Source organism: Rhopalosiphum maidis, chromosome 4, assembly GCF_003676215.2.
Source record: "Rhopalosiphum maidis isolate BTI-1 chromosome 4, ASM367621v3, whole genome shotgun sequence".
NCBI lineage: Eukaryota > Metazoa > Arthropoda > Insecta > Hemiptera > Aphididae > Rhopalosiphum > Rhopalosiphum maidis.
The window spans coordinates 46,365,333-46,382,767 of record NC_040880.1 but is presented as its reverse complement, the minus strand read 5'-3'; the positions used below and the strand labels follow the sequence as shown (position 1 = coordinate 46,382,767).

The 17,435-nt window shown below is 30.0% G+C and overlaps 1 protein-coding gene across 4 annotated transcripts in view; it reads left to right on the top strand.

Annotated features, from left to right (window-relative positions):
• The window catches only part of LOC113555556, a 243,451-nt gene that overhangs the window by 116,959 nt on the left and 109,057 nt on the right, over positions 1-17,435 (top strand). The window contains exons 1-2 of one of the 4 annotated variants that reach the window (XM_026959983.1): positions 9,631-10,089; positions 12,252-12,297. The exons of the other annotated variants lie outside the window; for them this stretch is intronic. Of the exons in view, the coding sequence (XP_026815784.1) occupies positions 10,033-10,089; positions 12,252-12,297 (103 nt within the window). The 5' untranslated portion in view covers positions 9,631-10,032. Of the gene's footprint in view, positions 1-9,630; positions 10,090-12,251; positions 12,298-17,435 lie in introns of those variants that run through there. 4 annotated transcript variants of the gene reach the window in all.

The following is a 17,435-nucleotide window of genomic DNA, read 5'->3' as shown; positions in this document are numbered from 1 at the left end:
GCACATTAATTATTATTGTGATGCATCGGACGTAGGTAATTACGTAAATAAAGACTAACTATACGTAGTCTGTTATTTATATATTTTTATTGTTTACATTTAATTAGGTTGGAGATTTTTTTTAAATTTAAATTATATTCCTATTGAATAAATATCTCTGAATTGCCCAAAAAGGTTTACAAATAAAAATATAATATAGCAAAAATAATTAATATATTATTTATATCTCTATTTAAGTATCTCGTTTTGGAAATTATGTAATTTAAAACTATTTTTTATGCAATATGACCCTGTAAAAAGTCGTATATTATATGAATATAATATGAACTACAATTTTCAAAATAAGAAACTGGTCACATTCAATGGACATCTTAAGATTTTTAGTTTTAAAAAATATTATTATTTATATAATTTAAACAATATATAATATCTTATTAATGTTTTCTAAAAAGATAAATATTCGTTTTTCTTTATATATTGTTATATTATAATATATATTAATGTTGTTTATTTGTTTATATTTATTACTGAATAGAAAACAAAAACTACAATATAGCTGGTAGTTAAATAGATCATTTTGAAACGGATGTGACCAAAATGATTTTATTTTATTTTACAATGCATTTTTTGTATGGAGTTTCGATTATGACAAATATTTGAAAACAAAACAAACACAACGGTATTATGATTTAATTTTAGCTTTTCCGTTTCAAACTAATAAGTAAAAAGTGTTTTCGAATAAGATGATTAGGATGACAAATGGTTTGTAAATACCACCTGGTTCGTTACGTTTTGATGGACGACTGTACCATGTCAGAGGTGAAAACTAGGCATATAATAATACGTTTTGATTTGGTGTAATGAACGCACTACCTTAATATCCTGCGACATGACAATATATAACAGTTTAGTAATACTAGCGTCTCAACAATTAGTAATATTATATGCCTTTGCATACTATATAGTTATTCACGTTATTTATTATCATTTTTTATTGGTCTAAGAGATGTCGTCGAGAAACAGAAATTCAATTTTCATAAATTAGGTTTTTTCTTTTTTTAATTTGAATCCACGTAATAATAATAGGATGTAAACGATTTTTCAAAGTATTCTGCAGTACATTTTGCGTATGTGATACAGTGAAAAATATGATACGAGATTTAAGAGAGACTTTGAATCTCCGAAAATCGTTTGAGCGCAGTCTTATATAATAACGTAATGCGTATACGCATATAATGTAATGACATTATCAAAGAAGAATACGCGCGGTAATTGCGTTTTTCGTAATGTTCTTGTCATAATATTGTATACCACATTGTTCGAAAAATTGTAAACAACTATAACGATGGTTTGATTCCGGTTAACAATATATTGTATTATTATTGTTATTATTACGGTACGCGTATAAGGAAATAAGTATTTTTACTACTCAGCCATAGGCTAAGATGGGCTTAACCCCTTCAAATAATTCACTAGCCCTCAAAACAATTTCCTATTTTATCGTTTGACCGAGTTGGTAGGTAGGTAGGTACCAGCGAATAGTTATTATATAGAATATTTTACTGATTTGTTATTATTAAAAAATAATTTCTATACTAGTTTCTAATAAATTATGACCTATTTTTTTTAAATCAACAAACTTGTAACCTAACCCGTCTCATCCAGAGAATAAAAATATTTTATCGCATAAAATGTATTTAATATAAATTGAATACGAATATAAAGATATAATAAAAAATATTGTGCCTATTATATATTTATTAAATCATAAATATTATGTTTAAATAATATTAATTGATTTTTATAATTTATGAATTTTGAACATGATAGATATTACTTATATTAGACATGCAAGTTAGTTTTCTTATTGAAATGTAACATATCAATTTAAGAAAAAAAGCCTCCCTTAAATTCTCCGAGCCTACGCTTATTTTCACAGCTTATATTGTTGTGTATACACATACTGATATATACGGCGCCGTGCAGATGTGTTGTAAAGACTTCGTGTACGATAAACAGTTAGGTCACGACAACCGAGTCCGTTAAATCGGACCTAATAAGACTTTTTAGTGGACTTTTATAGTGTACATCTACGTTGGCACTCAAATATATCTGGCAAACTTCCATAGCAGCGGCGGCAGTGGTGGGCACAGAGACACTAATTTTAGGACGGTCCATAATATTGTAAAAATACACTCAATGTTTGTGTTCATCTGTAATAATTCCGCACATCGTCGAATTTTTCTTGTCAATGTACCGGAGTTCCGTTAACAAGCTCTGTAGAGGAGGACCGGACAGGCGTCATCGAAGTCTCACACGTCACTGTCGGACTTACACCACCATCCACACGTATCTATTTCATTATATTTTTTCTTTGTCTTAAATGTTATTTTTATTGTTTCACGTTTTATTCCTTGTAGGCACGACGGCACTTGGCAGCGATTTTAGGCGGGAAGTGCTACTAACCAACTAAAGCCTCTACTCCCGTTTTAGAGATTTTACCCTTTTTTTCCCTAACGCACGCAAATCGTTCAATTTCCAAGTAAGTTTTTTACTTGTCCTTCGTTCAATTAAAAACTCTATACCTAATAATTAAAATAAAAATATCCTTTATAAAAATTTAACTAGATGATGACTTTTGAGTGATATTTTATATGTATTTTAATAACTCGGCAAAATAAAATTTAATAATCAGTTTATTTTATTTTGTAATAGCAAAATCTAAGCTTTATATATCCAATAATGATAATTTAATTAATAAATGCATTGCTTACTTAAAAAAATAAATTTTAAAGATTATTTAAAAAAAAAAAACTTAATAGTAGTTTCAAACACTGTATTCACTGTAATCCGTAGTTTTTTATCTGCATTTAGAAAAGATACTATGGCTTTTTTTTACTAAACGAAATATTTTGTTAACGCGTGGAGCCCCGAATTTGTATTGGTAGAATTTTTTTTGTGGCCCAAATTAGTATGGAATAATTGCTAGCTTAGAAAATATCAACGGGTTTAAAAATGAGAATTTATAGTTTAATCGAATTGAACGCTAAGGTAGTTTTTAATCCTTTAAGTCGGAATTAAGATGTTAGTAAACGTAATCCGAGAACAAATATTTGATAGCAAAAGTAATGTAGCTGAATTCGCTTTCATTTATTTTTACTTTTTAGTTTTGACACCTGGTTTCAATACAAGAAATATGATATTGAATAATAATGATAATAATTACTATTATTATTATTCTGAACTCAATATTAATACATTGATCTCCTGCTTCTGTTAAATTATTGTAAGTGTTAATCTAGATTTACCACTTTTGCGATATTTGCCCGATGCCGGAGATTATTTGTAAAAATATTAATAAAATATTACCTACCTACTTTTAAATTGAAAATTCATCAATACTTACATTTTTTTAAACATAAATATTCCTTTGATTTACGAATAAGTCAGTTTTGTTCTTGTTTAAACATGGTTTCTCAATTACAATATAATTTCATATCGTAATAATTTATTTTGCATTAATTTATGAGTTAGGTAAATTTGATTTCAAAAATTAAGACTAGATTTTGCTAATGATTACATCAGAGTAGAGATAGTGATAAACGTTCTATTCGCGTGTTTAATCTTGAGCTATTTACGTTTATTTACAACATTCTGATACGATGTGTTTGACAGAAAAAATAACTACAAGGTTGACACAAGAAGTATGTATCCAATAGGAATTAGTTGAATATGCTGGCGAGGCATACTACGAGGTATGCCGTTTCCTCAAAATCCGTTTTAACTCGTTTAAACTCATCCCGGTTAAGCTACTATTATAACATTATGGATAGATACATGGAAAAAAATCAATTATTGTTACTATTATTATTATTATAATCTCGAATGGGCGTCACAGCATCAACGTGTACCCAATTATTGTTATAATATTGTATGTATATGATTTTTAATGTCGTTCGGTGTAACCGGTAACCGGTGCAGGTAGACTGATATAGAGGTATATCCTTATTATGTTTTCGTGATATCTATACAAATTCCGTCGGCACCCTCGTGGCAAATGCCCAGTATTGGCCACATATCGATACATACATTTAACAATAATGCATTGCGGGGACGATGAATTCTCTCTGCGGTGAAAAGCCACCACCCTCGCCCACAAGAGTTGGTCTGTTCACACCAGGACCCTCGGGAGATTCGTAGGTCGCCGCCGTGGCGACATGTGTTTGGTCATTGCAGTGGGGATGATGATGGTGGGGTGGCGTTCCTTGTTATACCGGTGCGGAAGAGTATCGGTGCTTCGGATATCACGCAGATCCCCACTGCAGCCTGGCCGGATGGCACTAACGCAATTTTAGTTAGCGGCGCTGCGTGTTCCACGTGCGTTTTATACGTCGTCGTCGCAGTGTGTTCCCAAAGTCCCGGTATTTTGTATTGCCCAGAATATATTTCGGTGAAAAATCAGCATATTTATATGCGGTGTTTTTCAACTATAATCTGTACAAAAACTCCAATTCAATGTGATAAAAACGTTTTTATATAGTATAGTTTAATTTTAGTTTTTGATATAATATGTAACTATATTGTGTTGAGTAAAAATTTATCGAGTAAGAGCAAGTTAAGTTTTAGGTATTCGTGAGGGTAATATAGTTTTGCTAGCAAATAGGAATAAAAAGATGTAGTCAGTTAAAATATAATATTATATATACAACCGAAATCTTCACTGATACGTAGGTATATAACTAGGTGTCATTTATATGAATCATCAACATCGAATTATTCCGTATTATATAAAAAATGGAGATTCACTCAAAAAAACGCGATTCATCTTATATTTTCTATCAAACTAAATAATTTTCACAAAAATCTCAATAACACTGTGTTAAATTTGTTAACATTTTACTCAATTTTAATATTATATTTTTCTTAATGTATCAAAAATTGAATTACATAAAAAGTTTTATTTTTGAATTTTAAATTTATACTATTCAAGGAAAAAGTTCGCGTAGAAAATTAAGAGTATTTGAAAGTATTTAAGTATTTAAATACCTATTTTGAATGTATTATGTATATCGCGGAGTAATGTCACTTCTTATCGTGGCTTGCTACATGCTCGTATAGTTTATTAACCGTGTCCTGTTCGCTAATAATCACGTTAGCTGTTATGCACTGTTGTCGTTGACGTTATTGTTGTTATTTTCATCAAAATTACTTTTCATTCTATCGCCTGCAGAACAAAATTTTGAAAAATATAGAATTTCCTTTCAGAAAATAATATGTCACGTTATCAAACACACAATACATCTATCTAAATATTCATAATACTGTGTGTTCGTGATCATCTTTGTTTTTTATACTATTATAATATTTTACATTAACAAACGCTATTAATTTGTAAACACGACTTTCAAGAGTCAAAACTTTCACAATTTTTTTTTTTATTTTTTATTTTTAATTACATACCTACTCGTTCTTTTCAATCATCTAAGTTTCACTAGTAATTTTTTGTACGTTTAGCGTGCTATCCATAAAAATTGCCAGTAAACAATACTGAAGAGTATATATGTTACAATTAATGTTTAACTACAAACTACTATTCCTTATTATTGTAAATTAAATCTTTAAATTATTAAATTATTTTAAAACAGCCAATTTGGTACAAATATTTATAAATGAGATCGTTTTGTTCTCTGTTGAATTGACTCTCAACCATTGTCCAAAGAATCGATTTATAAAACTTTGTAGACACTTTTTTTCTGTTGACAACCACAGGTATATACGTCTCGTATTAGACAACTATCAGCGAATGTAATTACAGAGAACTTACTTAGGGAAAATAGCATTTTTTTTCTTTATAATTTTATAGCTTTTAAACTTTTTCAATACGATTTCATACTGCACAAATCATTACCTACAGTTCAAAAAAAGTAACTTGGAAAATAATCTATATACATTTAAGATAAAAACGTTTATCATTGTTATTGTTTTTTACGTTGTTTATTTTTTTCGTGAGATAAGTGTTCATGCGTTTCACTAATGATTTTTCTTAAGTTCAAGTTTTTTCTCCTGGTAATAAATAATGAGTTAAATATTACGAGTCTCTCCGGTTCACAAATACTGGTGTAATCTATAATATTTGCTTTGCACTTCATGAAAAAAGTAGAAAACGTGTTTTTATTATTTTTTAAAAGGATCCATTAGTTCAATAAATTAAATCACATATAGCATACCGTTTGTATAGAACTTGGACCACACGGTGTACATATCATAAAACTAATTGATTTTTATTGCATATATTAATAGCACGTAAACGTAATCAATATAACCCGATTATAGTTTAATCTGACATTGAAAATACAAATTTTCCATTTTATTTTATTTGTTAAGTGTAATATAATGTTTTAATGTTTTAAATACATTTTATTTTGTTTCAATTTACATATAATGTTGAGTTTTATAACTTTTTTGCTAAAAAAAAAACCCAGGAACTAAGCAAATAAGTCTGCCATACTTTATATTAATCTTTAAATATGTTTTAATACTGTATCAATAGTATTACTTCATACTTCACATAAAATTATAATTTTGCTTTTATTTATTTTTCTTCAATCTTCTTATTTTTCTTCAATACTGGTTTAAAATTAAATATTAATACTCGTTATAGTACTTAATAGTATGTATATAAATGTATATATACAGCATGTTAATACTAAATACGTATAATATAATATATATAATATAAATTATTTACAACATTTTCGTTAATATTTCTGTAAATAAAGATACAATAAAATATAAATATAATTTAAAATAATAATAAAACTTATAGTGCATAACAGTAACTATTATTTAAGTTTTTAGAATTTGTAAACTCATGAAATTTACTATAGAATTTCTCATACAACGGATGGTATGTATCTTAAAAAAATAATCGTAGTATGATGTTTAGTTAAAATGTTTATTGTTGTTGAAATTTCGTTGATAAAACAAAAAATAACCATAATACCTATATTTTGTATTAAATGTATAATAGGTACCTAAAGTAAATTTTATTCGTGGTAAGCGTATAAATAATATGGCGTATATTTACATACTTATAAGTTTTATTTTACCAGTAATCTAATATTGATAATTACGTAATATTTCAATGAATCATTATGGTTATTATATAAGTTTCTAGAGATTTTTTTTCTTAAATCACAAAAAGAGTCTAAAAAAAAGTTTAATAAACAATTAGGTACCAAAATAAATTGAGGTTGCATAAAATGCCATCTTGCAAACTTTTGAATATGATATATATATATTTTATTGACATAGGTACTGATAAAGCATATTATTATTGGTAAATAGAATAAAATAGAACTATATAAAATAATCCATAATATCATATCTTAATAGTCCCGACATAGAACATGTGTGTACTCTATATAATACAATATTGTTATAATCTTGTTTTCTGATTGTATATCTGATTGACAAACATAAATCCGCTATGTAATATAGATACGTTATTATTGCAGTTGTCTGCATCCCCGCGCAAATCAGAAACTAGTTAATGGGACAATCACCCTTCCCTCGAGACTGAGTTAGGATTATTTTTCAATATTACGATTTAATACCTTAGCCATAAAAGATAAGTAAAATAACGGTGCATAATCGTCATCCGATAATTAAATTAAATTTGAGCTATTTTTATTACTCTAATACACATATATAATTATATAATATGGACTTGTGTATATTATAACTATATAGGAACGAATGAAACACTATTGAAAAAATAACTCATTTAATTTTACCATGTAAACGTTGATGTAATATTTTAATTAAAAAAATTATTGATTAGTATGATTTTTACAAACAAATAAGTAAGCGTATCTATAATAAACTATTTCTTGAATTATTTAAAAACCAAAAAATGTACTCTATGAATAAAAATTGTATAGACGTTATATATTATGTATATATAGAATACAACCGTCCAAATGTTCTGTTTAATACTCCTACTCTACTTACTGGTCAATAATAAAATCAAGCCCTAGCATAGGTATATCCAGTAAATTTTTGCGCCATAAAACATCAAACGGCAAAAAAAATAATATATTACACGCGAGTTTATTGGTCTAAGAAAATATCATGTAATATATAATGTATGAAGAAAAAAAATGATCGTAGTCCGAGACTAACTTTAATACAACAAAGTTAACAACCGAAATAACGCTATAATACGAATCAATGGCAGAATAAGGGGAGAGCCGTTTGTGTAAATCATAATTATTTTTATATGATACATACATAGAACGATCGGTTGATTTCAAGGTACACGCGCGTGTTGTCTACTACGTAGTATTATGTATATAGTGTTATGTACCTGGTGCATGTTCGCGTGAGTTTCTTGTAGAGAGCGCGATCACTTATTTCGGGTAAAACAAAAAAATTGCGCGAAGATAAAAACAACCGAGCAAACGTAATGTAAAAACATACTCCCGTGTTAACATACAGTTTTTCCTCTAACAACAAAACACATTTTTACCACTCGTCCGCTATACGTTTGCCCCTGTCGATGATAAACGTGTAAAAATATCGTTGAACCACGTCGTCTTGCACCACCACCACCAACAATTAATATCCATTTTTACAGGAAAAAATAAAATAATTTTGATCGTAACGGAAACCGCTCTACCACGCGTAGCTAATTACTGCCATATAGGTAACACTATACTAATAACGACTGCAATTATGGCAGTGATGTAATAGATGAATGTCGTATACTGTGCAACTGAGCTGAATCGATATTATATAATATTATAACGCGTAAAACTACCGTGGAGGGGGAGAATGTAATGATGTTTTGCAGTTTGCAAACGATCTGCGCCGGATTTTGGGGTGCAGGGCGTCGCACACGCCGTCGCCCTTTCGTAGAGGGTAATAAGGAAAAAAAAATTCCCGAAAATACCGTAAAAACGTTTTCGAAAAAATCACCAGCCTCGCCTAAATAATAATAATAATAATAATAATAATAATGTGTATCATATCATTATCGGAATTTACAAGTCATGCACACGACTACGACGTACATACATGACCGATATACTACAGGATCCCCTGCTGTATATAATGCCGCGGTTCGTCTTCGTCCTCCCTTTTCAGATACGATCCCTGTATAGGTATATATACACACGTCACCGTCGACGGTCCACGGCATCGCACCTCCGCTGACATCGTACCTACCCCGTGTGTATACGTATATATGTCTCGGAACGCCGCGTACTACGCTTACGCCTTTTTCGCGCGCTCAGAATGCCATTATAGACGAGAGTTTCACGTGCGTTACTCGCGTATATATATATATGCCTGATACGTATATATACATATATAGTATAGTCGTATTGTATACGTGTATATATATATATATATAATATACATGTGGTATAGTGTTGTAAACTCTCGCGCTTAGGGGTGGCGAAACGATAAGCCGGTGGTGGGGTGAAGGTTTGGCGAGGGGCGGTAGCGCGGCGTCGACGGTCTATGTGGCGGCGGTGGCAGCGGTTTTCGGTGGGGGTGGCGGTGAAGATCCTTCGCCGGCGCGCGTTAGTGGCGGAGCGCGCGCGCGACCAGTCAGACTGCGTTCACCGGGTCGCGTGGTATCGTCATCGGGCACCCGAGACGATCGCTCATCGACGACGACCACGTACGTCGACGTCGTCGGCGACGATTAACGGTTATTGTTTATCGTTTATTAATTCGCGGTGTTAAAACAATAAAAATAATATTAATATTATTATTATTGTGTCGGTATTACCCGTTTGGAGTTTCCAACTCCGTCGTCGTCGTGTTTTCAAATTTAACTGTACGAATTCGTAATAGTAATCCGCGGGAGTTTGCGTCGGAAAATAAAACTGATTAGTTTCGTTGTTATTTTACAAAACAAAAAAAATTATTCGTTTCCAGTGTAGACTATATGTGCTAGTGTGTGTGTGTGTGTGTGGTGTGTAGTGAATTTTTTGTTTTTCATTATTCTGTTTCGCCGGAATTATGACGGATTCGAATACGGTAATCGAAGGTACCGTCAAATTTCGCGATGGCAAAAAGGTAAGTCGAAATAAATATTAATATTTCGTTAATCTTGCGCGAGTTTAAACGGCGTAAATAAGTAATGTATTATTTGGCATGTACCTGGAAATCCTTTATTCGCATTATATTCGACTAACTTCTGAAACCCGATTAAAAAAAATCTAATACCTAAAAAATATGGGTGTTATAATGAGTCACCCAAGATGTTGGGTCTCTTTGCTTTCTCAAGACAGACTTTTTGGAAAATCATTCACGTATAAAATAATTTAAATAATATTTATAATTCTATAGGTAATTACTTAACTTTTATAAATAATTATCTAAGAACCTAATTTAACCTGTGTATTAAAAAATTATATAAAATTACACAATATATAGTCATTTATTTTTGCTTGTGTGTTTACACTCCACTTTTATTATAGCAGTTTATACTTTAGTGTATTTGTATTATTCAATAGTAATTGTTGTAATCATAATTTATTAATAAGATTTATTACAAGAATTATTATTACATTGACAATACAATTTGCAGTTACTGCTACAAGTAAAAGTATATTATGCTTACACTTTTGAAATATTGTCTCTAATTTAGATATGACCTTATTTTACACACCGTTCACTTTTTATTCCTGCTCTAAATCAACGACTTTTTATTCGTCAAATAGTAAATTAATAATCATTAAATAAAATATATAATTCCTGATTAATTGTGTAATTATTGTTTAATTATATGAGATATAATTTATAAATATTCTGATTGTAAATTAATAAAGATCAAAGGCTTGTTGATGTAAGTCCGTTTTTTAACATGCACGAGTAAAATATTTCCCTGTACATTTTTCTTATTTATGATGAACCGATAAATACGTAATTGGTAGTAAATATAATTTAATTTAAATCTCTTTAGTGATAAGCACTATATATTATAATTTATTTTGGAGTTAATAATGTCACGTGAATATCTTAAATAATTTCAAGTTTCAACACCAAAAATAACCACATCGAAATATCGATGAGTCGTTTACGTGGTGTAACGCTTCCTCCCAAACGATCCAAAACAGTATACCTACTAAAATTATAAGAAAATAGTTTGTTTTTCATATATGGGTATTGGCTGCTGAAGGATATCAAAACCATTGCATATTATATACACCGGCAAAATATATGTCCAGTGAAATATGTCGAGGTCGCTTACCCGGAACATAAATCATTAGCTGTTGCTTTTTACATGAGGGAGAATTTAACGATAACTCAGCAGTCTTATTATCTTTGCTATTTCTTCTCACCGTCGATAAATCGTACTTTGATTTGTTATAAAATGTCGGTTTTATAATTTTTTACCAAAAACGTGATGAACGTCGTCGGTTAAACCTTTCACTATTAAATTCCACCAAATACATGACCTCTCGTTCTCGAATTTTAAATACTCCAATCTCAGGATCGAGAATGATTGACTGATATGTAGTGACTTGTGATTATACATTTCACACAATTATTCATAATGATAAAAAACAGCTGAATAGCCTACTATCAGTAATTATTTATTATTATTTAAGGTACTGACGTTGTATTAATTACCTACAAACATCTCTTTCATAATATAGAAGCTTTCTATGTCGCTGAAAATGCTATAGGAAACTTTATAAATAGATTGCATAGCAAAAGTGACAAATGCCCAAGGGTTTAATATGCCCCGAAAAACTCTTTATGTATTTAATGAGCGTATAATAAAAATGAAAATTAGAAATTTATTTTTACGATCGCAGACATTTTTTTTTTTTTTTATTACGTCAATTGAAAATTCTATTTCTAACGTTTTAATAATTCATATTACTTTCTTAATTTTGAATTCTGAACCAAAACTGAATACCACTAGCATCTATTTAACTAACAGCGCATAAATTATTATTATAATACGAAGTAACCTGTTTCCTGGCGAATGTTTCTTTTTTTTCTGCGATTATACTCATGTCACTACTACCTGCATATCTCGTTGCCGATTTTGCATTGTTTTGGCGGCTTGAATGTGTAATTTAAATGTCTACATGACGTCATTGTATTTGTTTTTAACGAGAGAATACATCGTTGAATGTTAAATTATTTTTTCTCTGTCGTCAAACAAAAACGCCCGCATAGATACATGTTTTATTCAAATTGCTAAATATAATTTTTTTTTGCAGTGGAAGTCAAGATGGTGCGTTATGCGAAAGCTGTCTCCAGTTGCAGGTAAACAAACTCGCCGACATCATGGTTATTATTGATGCTAATCGATTCAAAGTTTTAATTATTAAGTCAGACAAAAATAAACTCTCGATCAATATTGTTATTATTACATACTATGTTATATATTATTGACTATGTCACGTGTGCCTATAATAACGATCGTATACAGGAACCCTTATTCGACGTTACGTCGTAGCGGACGCTCATTGTCAACGCCTTATTCGTCTCTTAACTTCCGTTAAATATATTACTGTCACGATATCGCACCCGCGATGATTGTTTTCAGCCGGTCGCATAGATCCCAATCCAGAGTCCTGACAGCAGGTCAACGAGACGGCTACCCCGTATTATAGAACAATACCCGTACACTTTACACAATCTTCAATGTATTTATGTACACGCGCCTGCGTTGTTTGAATGAAACATATTGGATGTGTACAACACCTGGCGCACTTCAAACGGTGACTAATTTGCATAAAACACGACATATATAAATATGTATATCATAATATTATATATTATAAGCATATACCTACATACGTATATACCTGTCTGCTCGCACTGCTGTTGGAAAACGTGTTGATTTATTAAAAAATATAAATAATTAACATCGGAACTGTACACGTTCGTAAACGTTTTATGTTCTACTGTGTTTTGTAATAGGTACAGGCGTATAGCAATTCACTGAAAATTCTAGGTAACGCGATTATGTGTACGTCAAAGTGTGCATTTAATATAGTCGACGTCGCATATAACTTTATATAGTGACTAGTGAGTAGAAGGTCGAAACCCTTAACATATTTGAGTGCATTTAGTTAATATTTTTTGGTTCACGAGAGTAATGTGACTGATTTTAATGGACTTTTCAAGAGCTGTTCTGGGATCGGAACACTTCATGAAACAAAAAAAAAAGATAACGAACCTTGAAAATATACAATTTAGTCGGGTTATTATTATTATTTTTATTAAGTGAATTCTAAAGTAACATAAAATGTATTTTTATGTAATGAAAAAAATATATTTCTATAGAGTTATCAGTATTTTATAAATACGATTTGAATATTTAAATACATAATATTTATTTTCTAACCGGGTTTAGATTAAGCGTAAATTTATGATAATATACATAATTATCAATAATTTATTATTTAATGAATTTAGATTATTGATTACTTTATAGACGTGTAACATAATTTAGTTAGATTCTAACCCCTATTACAGAAGAACAGCTATAATATTTGAAATTTATCCTTTAAATTGATTTAGCTCAATTTTCCACTTGGGAACTCTGATCGCTCGTAAACAGTCCGTGTTCATTGATATATAAACATACTTGCCCATACGTTGTACCCGTTGGCAACCAGCCTCGATCGACTTCCGGGACTTTGGTTTCTAAGGGAAGCGAAGTCTAAATATATCTCAGATGCGAGACGTTTATTCCTTAGGGGCAAAAGCAATCCTCATAGATATCCTTATGTCTTTTCTTTTCTAATCGTGTACATGGTCGTAAATCGAATTTTTTTTAACCCCATCCAAGATTCAAACGACCTAAATTTCCGTTCGATAATAGGAACACGTTGCACTACCATAAAATAATATATGTCGGTAATGAACAAGTATACATAACGTTATTATATTACGTTGACGTAATGCCGTATAAGAATAACTTATCATTATTTTGAGGGGTCTGTAATATCATTATGACTGTTCGCACAGAGGAAGAAAATAAATAACCGATTTCTTGACCTTGTAGTTTGATGGATTTCTTTCCTTTCTTTGCCAATTGATTGGCTCCAGTAGTTTGTATACCTACTGTAACATAATGTCATAACTCATAATATATTAGACACGCGACCTATAGATCGAGTGAAGATCGTAACAAAACGTATTCATTTTAAATTTTAATAAGATAATAATATGCACCTAATAACAAATAATCAAATTCAACAACTATAATATCACGAGGTCAATATTTTCATTTGTTGTTGCTCGAATTCTTTTCCATCCTACGATGATGTCTTATAAATATTTTTTTCAACAAACGTACGTACTTTGATAAAAATGTGAAGTTCAATCACGTCGTTAAATATAGGTGTTATTACGTTTTATTATAATTACCATGCACCTATACAAGTATTTTTATCAGTTATCAGTTTATCACCAGCATATGATAATGTATAAATAAAATTTGTTTTCTCACGATGTTTTACTCGTGTCAAAACGAAATCGTAACACATTTACAACGCCAAGCTGGTGGTAGGTAAGAGTAAACTGCTTAATCTTTGGAAAACTGGTGTCACGTTCCTTTAACCGCGGACGGCACGATGTACGTGTTCAGTACGGTTAATCGTTGGTCATCCCGCCCACTTTCTCAATAAAGGTTTATATTTTTAAAATTGATTCTATGTCGTCCGTTATTGAATTTATACATCTTTATGGTGCTAAAATGTTTGATATTGTTTTTCGGCATACTAAAGTCGTCATCTAACCTAAATGTTAAATACAAAATAATATACTTTACGAACACTGTTTGGTTAATAATAATAAAAGTGTTCTCGAAATTAAATTAAAACATTTACTTATTTTATTTATTTAGACGATTTTATTAAAAAATATTATTAGTAATATTTTATTGTTCTAATGTCTTATTGTTATTGTTATTGTTATCATTTTATTTTTTTGATGATACAGTAAAAGTTGGTTATTCTGCAATACAAATATTAAACATATAGTGTCTTACATCTAGAAAAAAAACATTTATCTATATAGTTTTTTGAATTTCGAAGTACTTGATAGTCGATACACATATAAATAGCTGGTTTTTCTACGTATGTAAATGTCATATTATCATATGCGTGTAATCGACTCAATTTGTGCATATGATTTTGCAAACAGTAATTAAATTTTCCATTCATGAATATATTAATAAAATTTGTCTGTATTTACAAGCATTATGGTACATATAGTATACAAGTTGTAGTTTGCAAGTGAATATGTATAATAAGTAGCGATTATTATTATTATAACCTAATTATTGAATATTTTTGAATTGTCAACTGATAGGGATAATAATGATAGTATACTTTATCTTTGTGGTTTATACTATGTTTTTAAAATGGCTTAATTTTGCCAACGTATTCACTATCAATAAAATAGAGATTACATATATATATATATATATCATATTATATAATGATGAATCATAGTAGATGCGTATAAATCACCCACTAATTAGACCTTTATCACTGATGCTTCTATAACTAAGCTCAATAAATATCTACATTTTTACTTTTGATGAGAAATATCTACATTTGCAAAACAGAGTTCATATACAATACAAATTATTCGTTTAATATTATACGCTGAGCGTTCAAATCCAATAGTTTTATAATAACAACTATAATACGTATTTTCTGATTGTTTTATTTTATCCCGGCAGGCGTATTTTGAGTACCAGAATTATAGAGAGTGTAAAATTATATATTAATATTATTAATACATAATGATATATAATCACAAATATAATAACTAAGTACCTATCTATATCTTTTAATTTGTTCCCAATTACATTATATACATAATATAATGTATATATATATATATATGAGACAATTTAGTTATTTGTAGCATATTTCATACATAATAATGATAATATAATATATTCTTAGAAATATTCACTGTTACCTGCGTAAGCGTAGTAGCACAATATGTTTTATCATTTAAATATGTTTTCTTAGAATACAAGTTATAGAGCATTATATATAGTCGTCTGTAAAAAAAAAAATAAAAACGATACGTTTAATTGATATTATGTTGTAATGTTTCAGACAGATAATGTTATAAAAAAAAAAAAAAAACACTAAATGCGGGTTAGAGATCACATATCTAACATAAATATAATTATTATTTTGATTACGATGAAATCTACGAGAAAGTTATTGTGTGATTTTTTTTTCGGTCCACGCACAAATTTTAGGTCGCGTGCACACGATAAATTCTATGTGACCCCAACCACGACCACCCCTCTTTGTAAATAATATACATTTAAATATATATGTAAGTGTGTGTGTGTGTGTATTGTTTTATTATTTCAACCCAGTCAACCCCGTTGCGGCGGCGTTGCAAATTTGCATAGAACAAAACCGCCAAATGGTCATTGGAAACAGTTCGCTATGTGCGTATACGTTTTTTTTTCCACGCGCGCGTACACACACACACACACACACACACACACACACACAAGACAAGTGTGTTGCAGACGTTATCCTTAAATTATTGCGCCAACACAACGCCCTCGCGACTCTCGTGTGACATTATAATATATCGGAGTTGGTCCCCGGCGTATTCTCTCTTGACTTGCCTAACCGGGTCTCTGAAATCTAAAGTTCTTTTTCGTGTTCGGATAAAAAAACTAATTGCCGTGTTTTAGGCCGTTGCGGACAAAATCGAGTGTAGCACAGCGCGCTAATATACGCCGCTATACATATTATAAATGCGTACCCATATATATATATATATATTGTGTATATTTTAATATACGCACAATCCTAGTCAAATAGTCCAAAAGCAACGGCTGAACAAATTGGGTAGTGTTATTATCCGCGTCGTTGTTCAAACATTCTGTGTACACTAAATACCGTCCAAATTGCCTCTTAGGATAACAATGTTATGCTCAATGGCTGCAGCGTTGTAGTGGACAAAGCAAAAAGTCTAAAATGACGTTTCGCTATTTACGATAATTAGTAATTCGTTTTCAATGTTTTTGAATATAAATGGATTATCAACGTTTAACATTTTAACGAAATGTTTGCAATTTTATACAGTTGAAACTAGCTATGATAAGATAAAATTATTTTCAAATATTTTACTTTTAAATAAATTTAAGAATTTGACACACACTTTTCGGTGAATATGTACTCAATGATAACTAAATTTTTAAATAATATGAATACAATGTGTTTGCTCAATGATAATGGTTCTACTAAAATTTGAAAAAGCTTGAGAAATAAAATTGTCTTTCCTTATAATTTCATTATCTATTTACATTTATTATGTAATGTAAATTTGCATTATAAATATCCGATAATAGTTAAAAAATAATATATATTGTAGTAATCAAATAGAAAAAAACCTTGAGCATT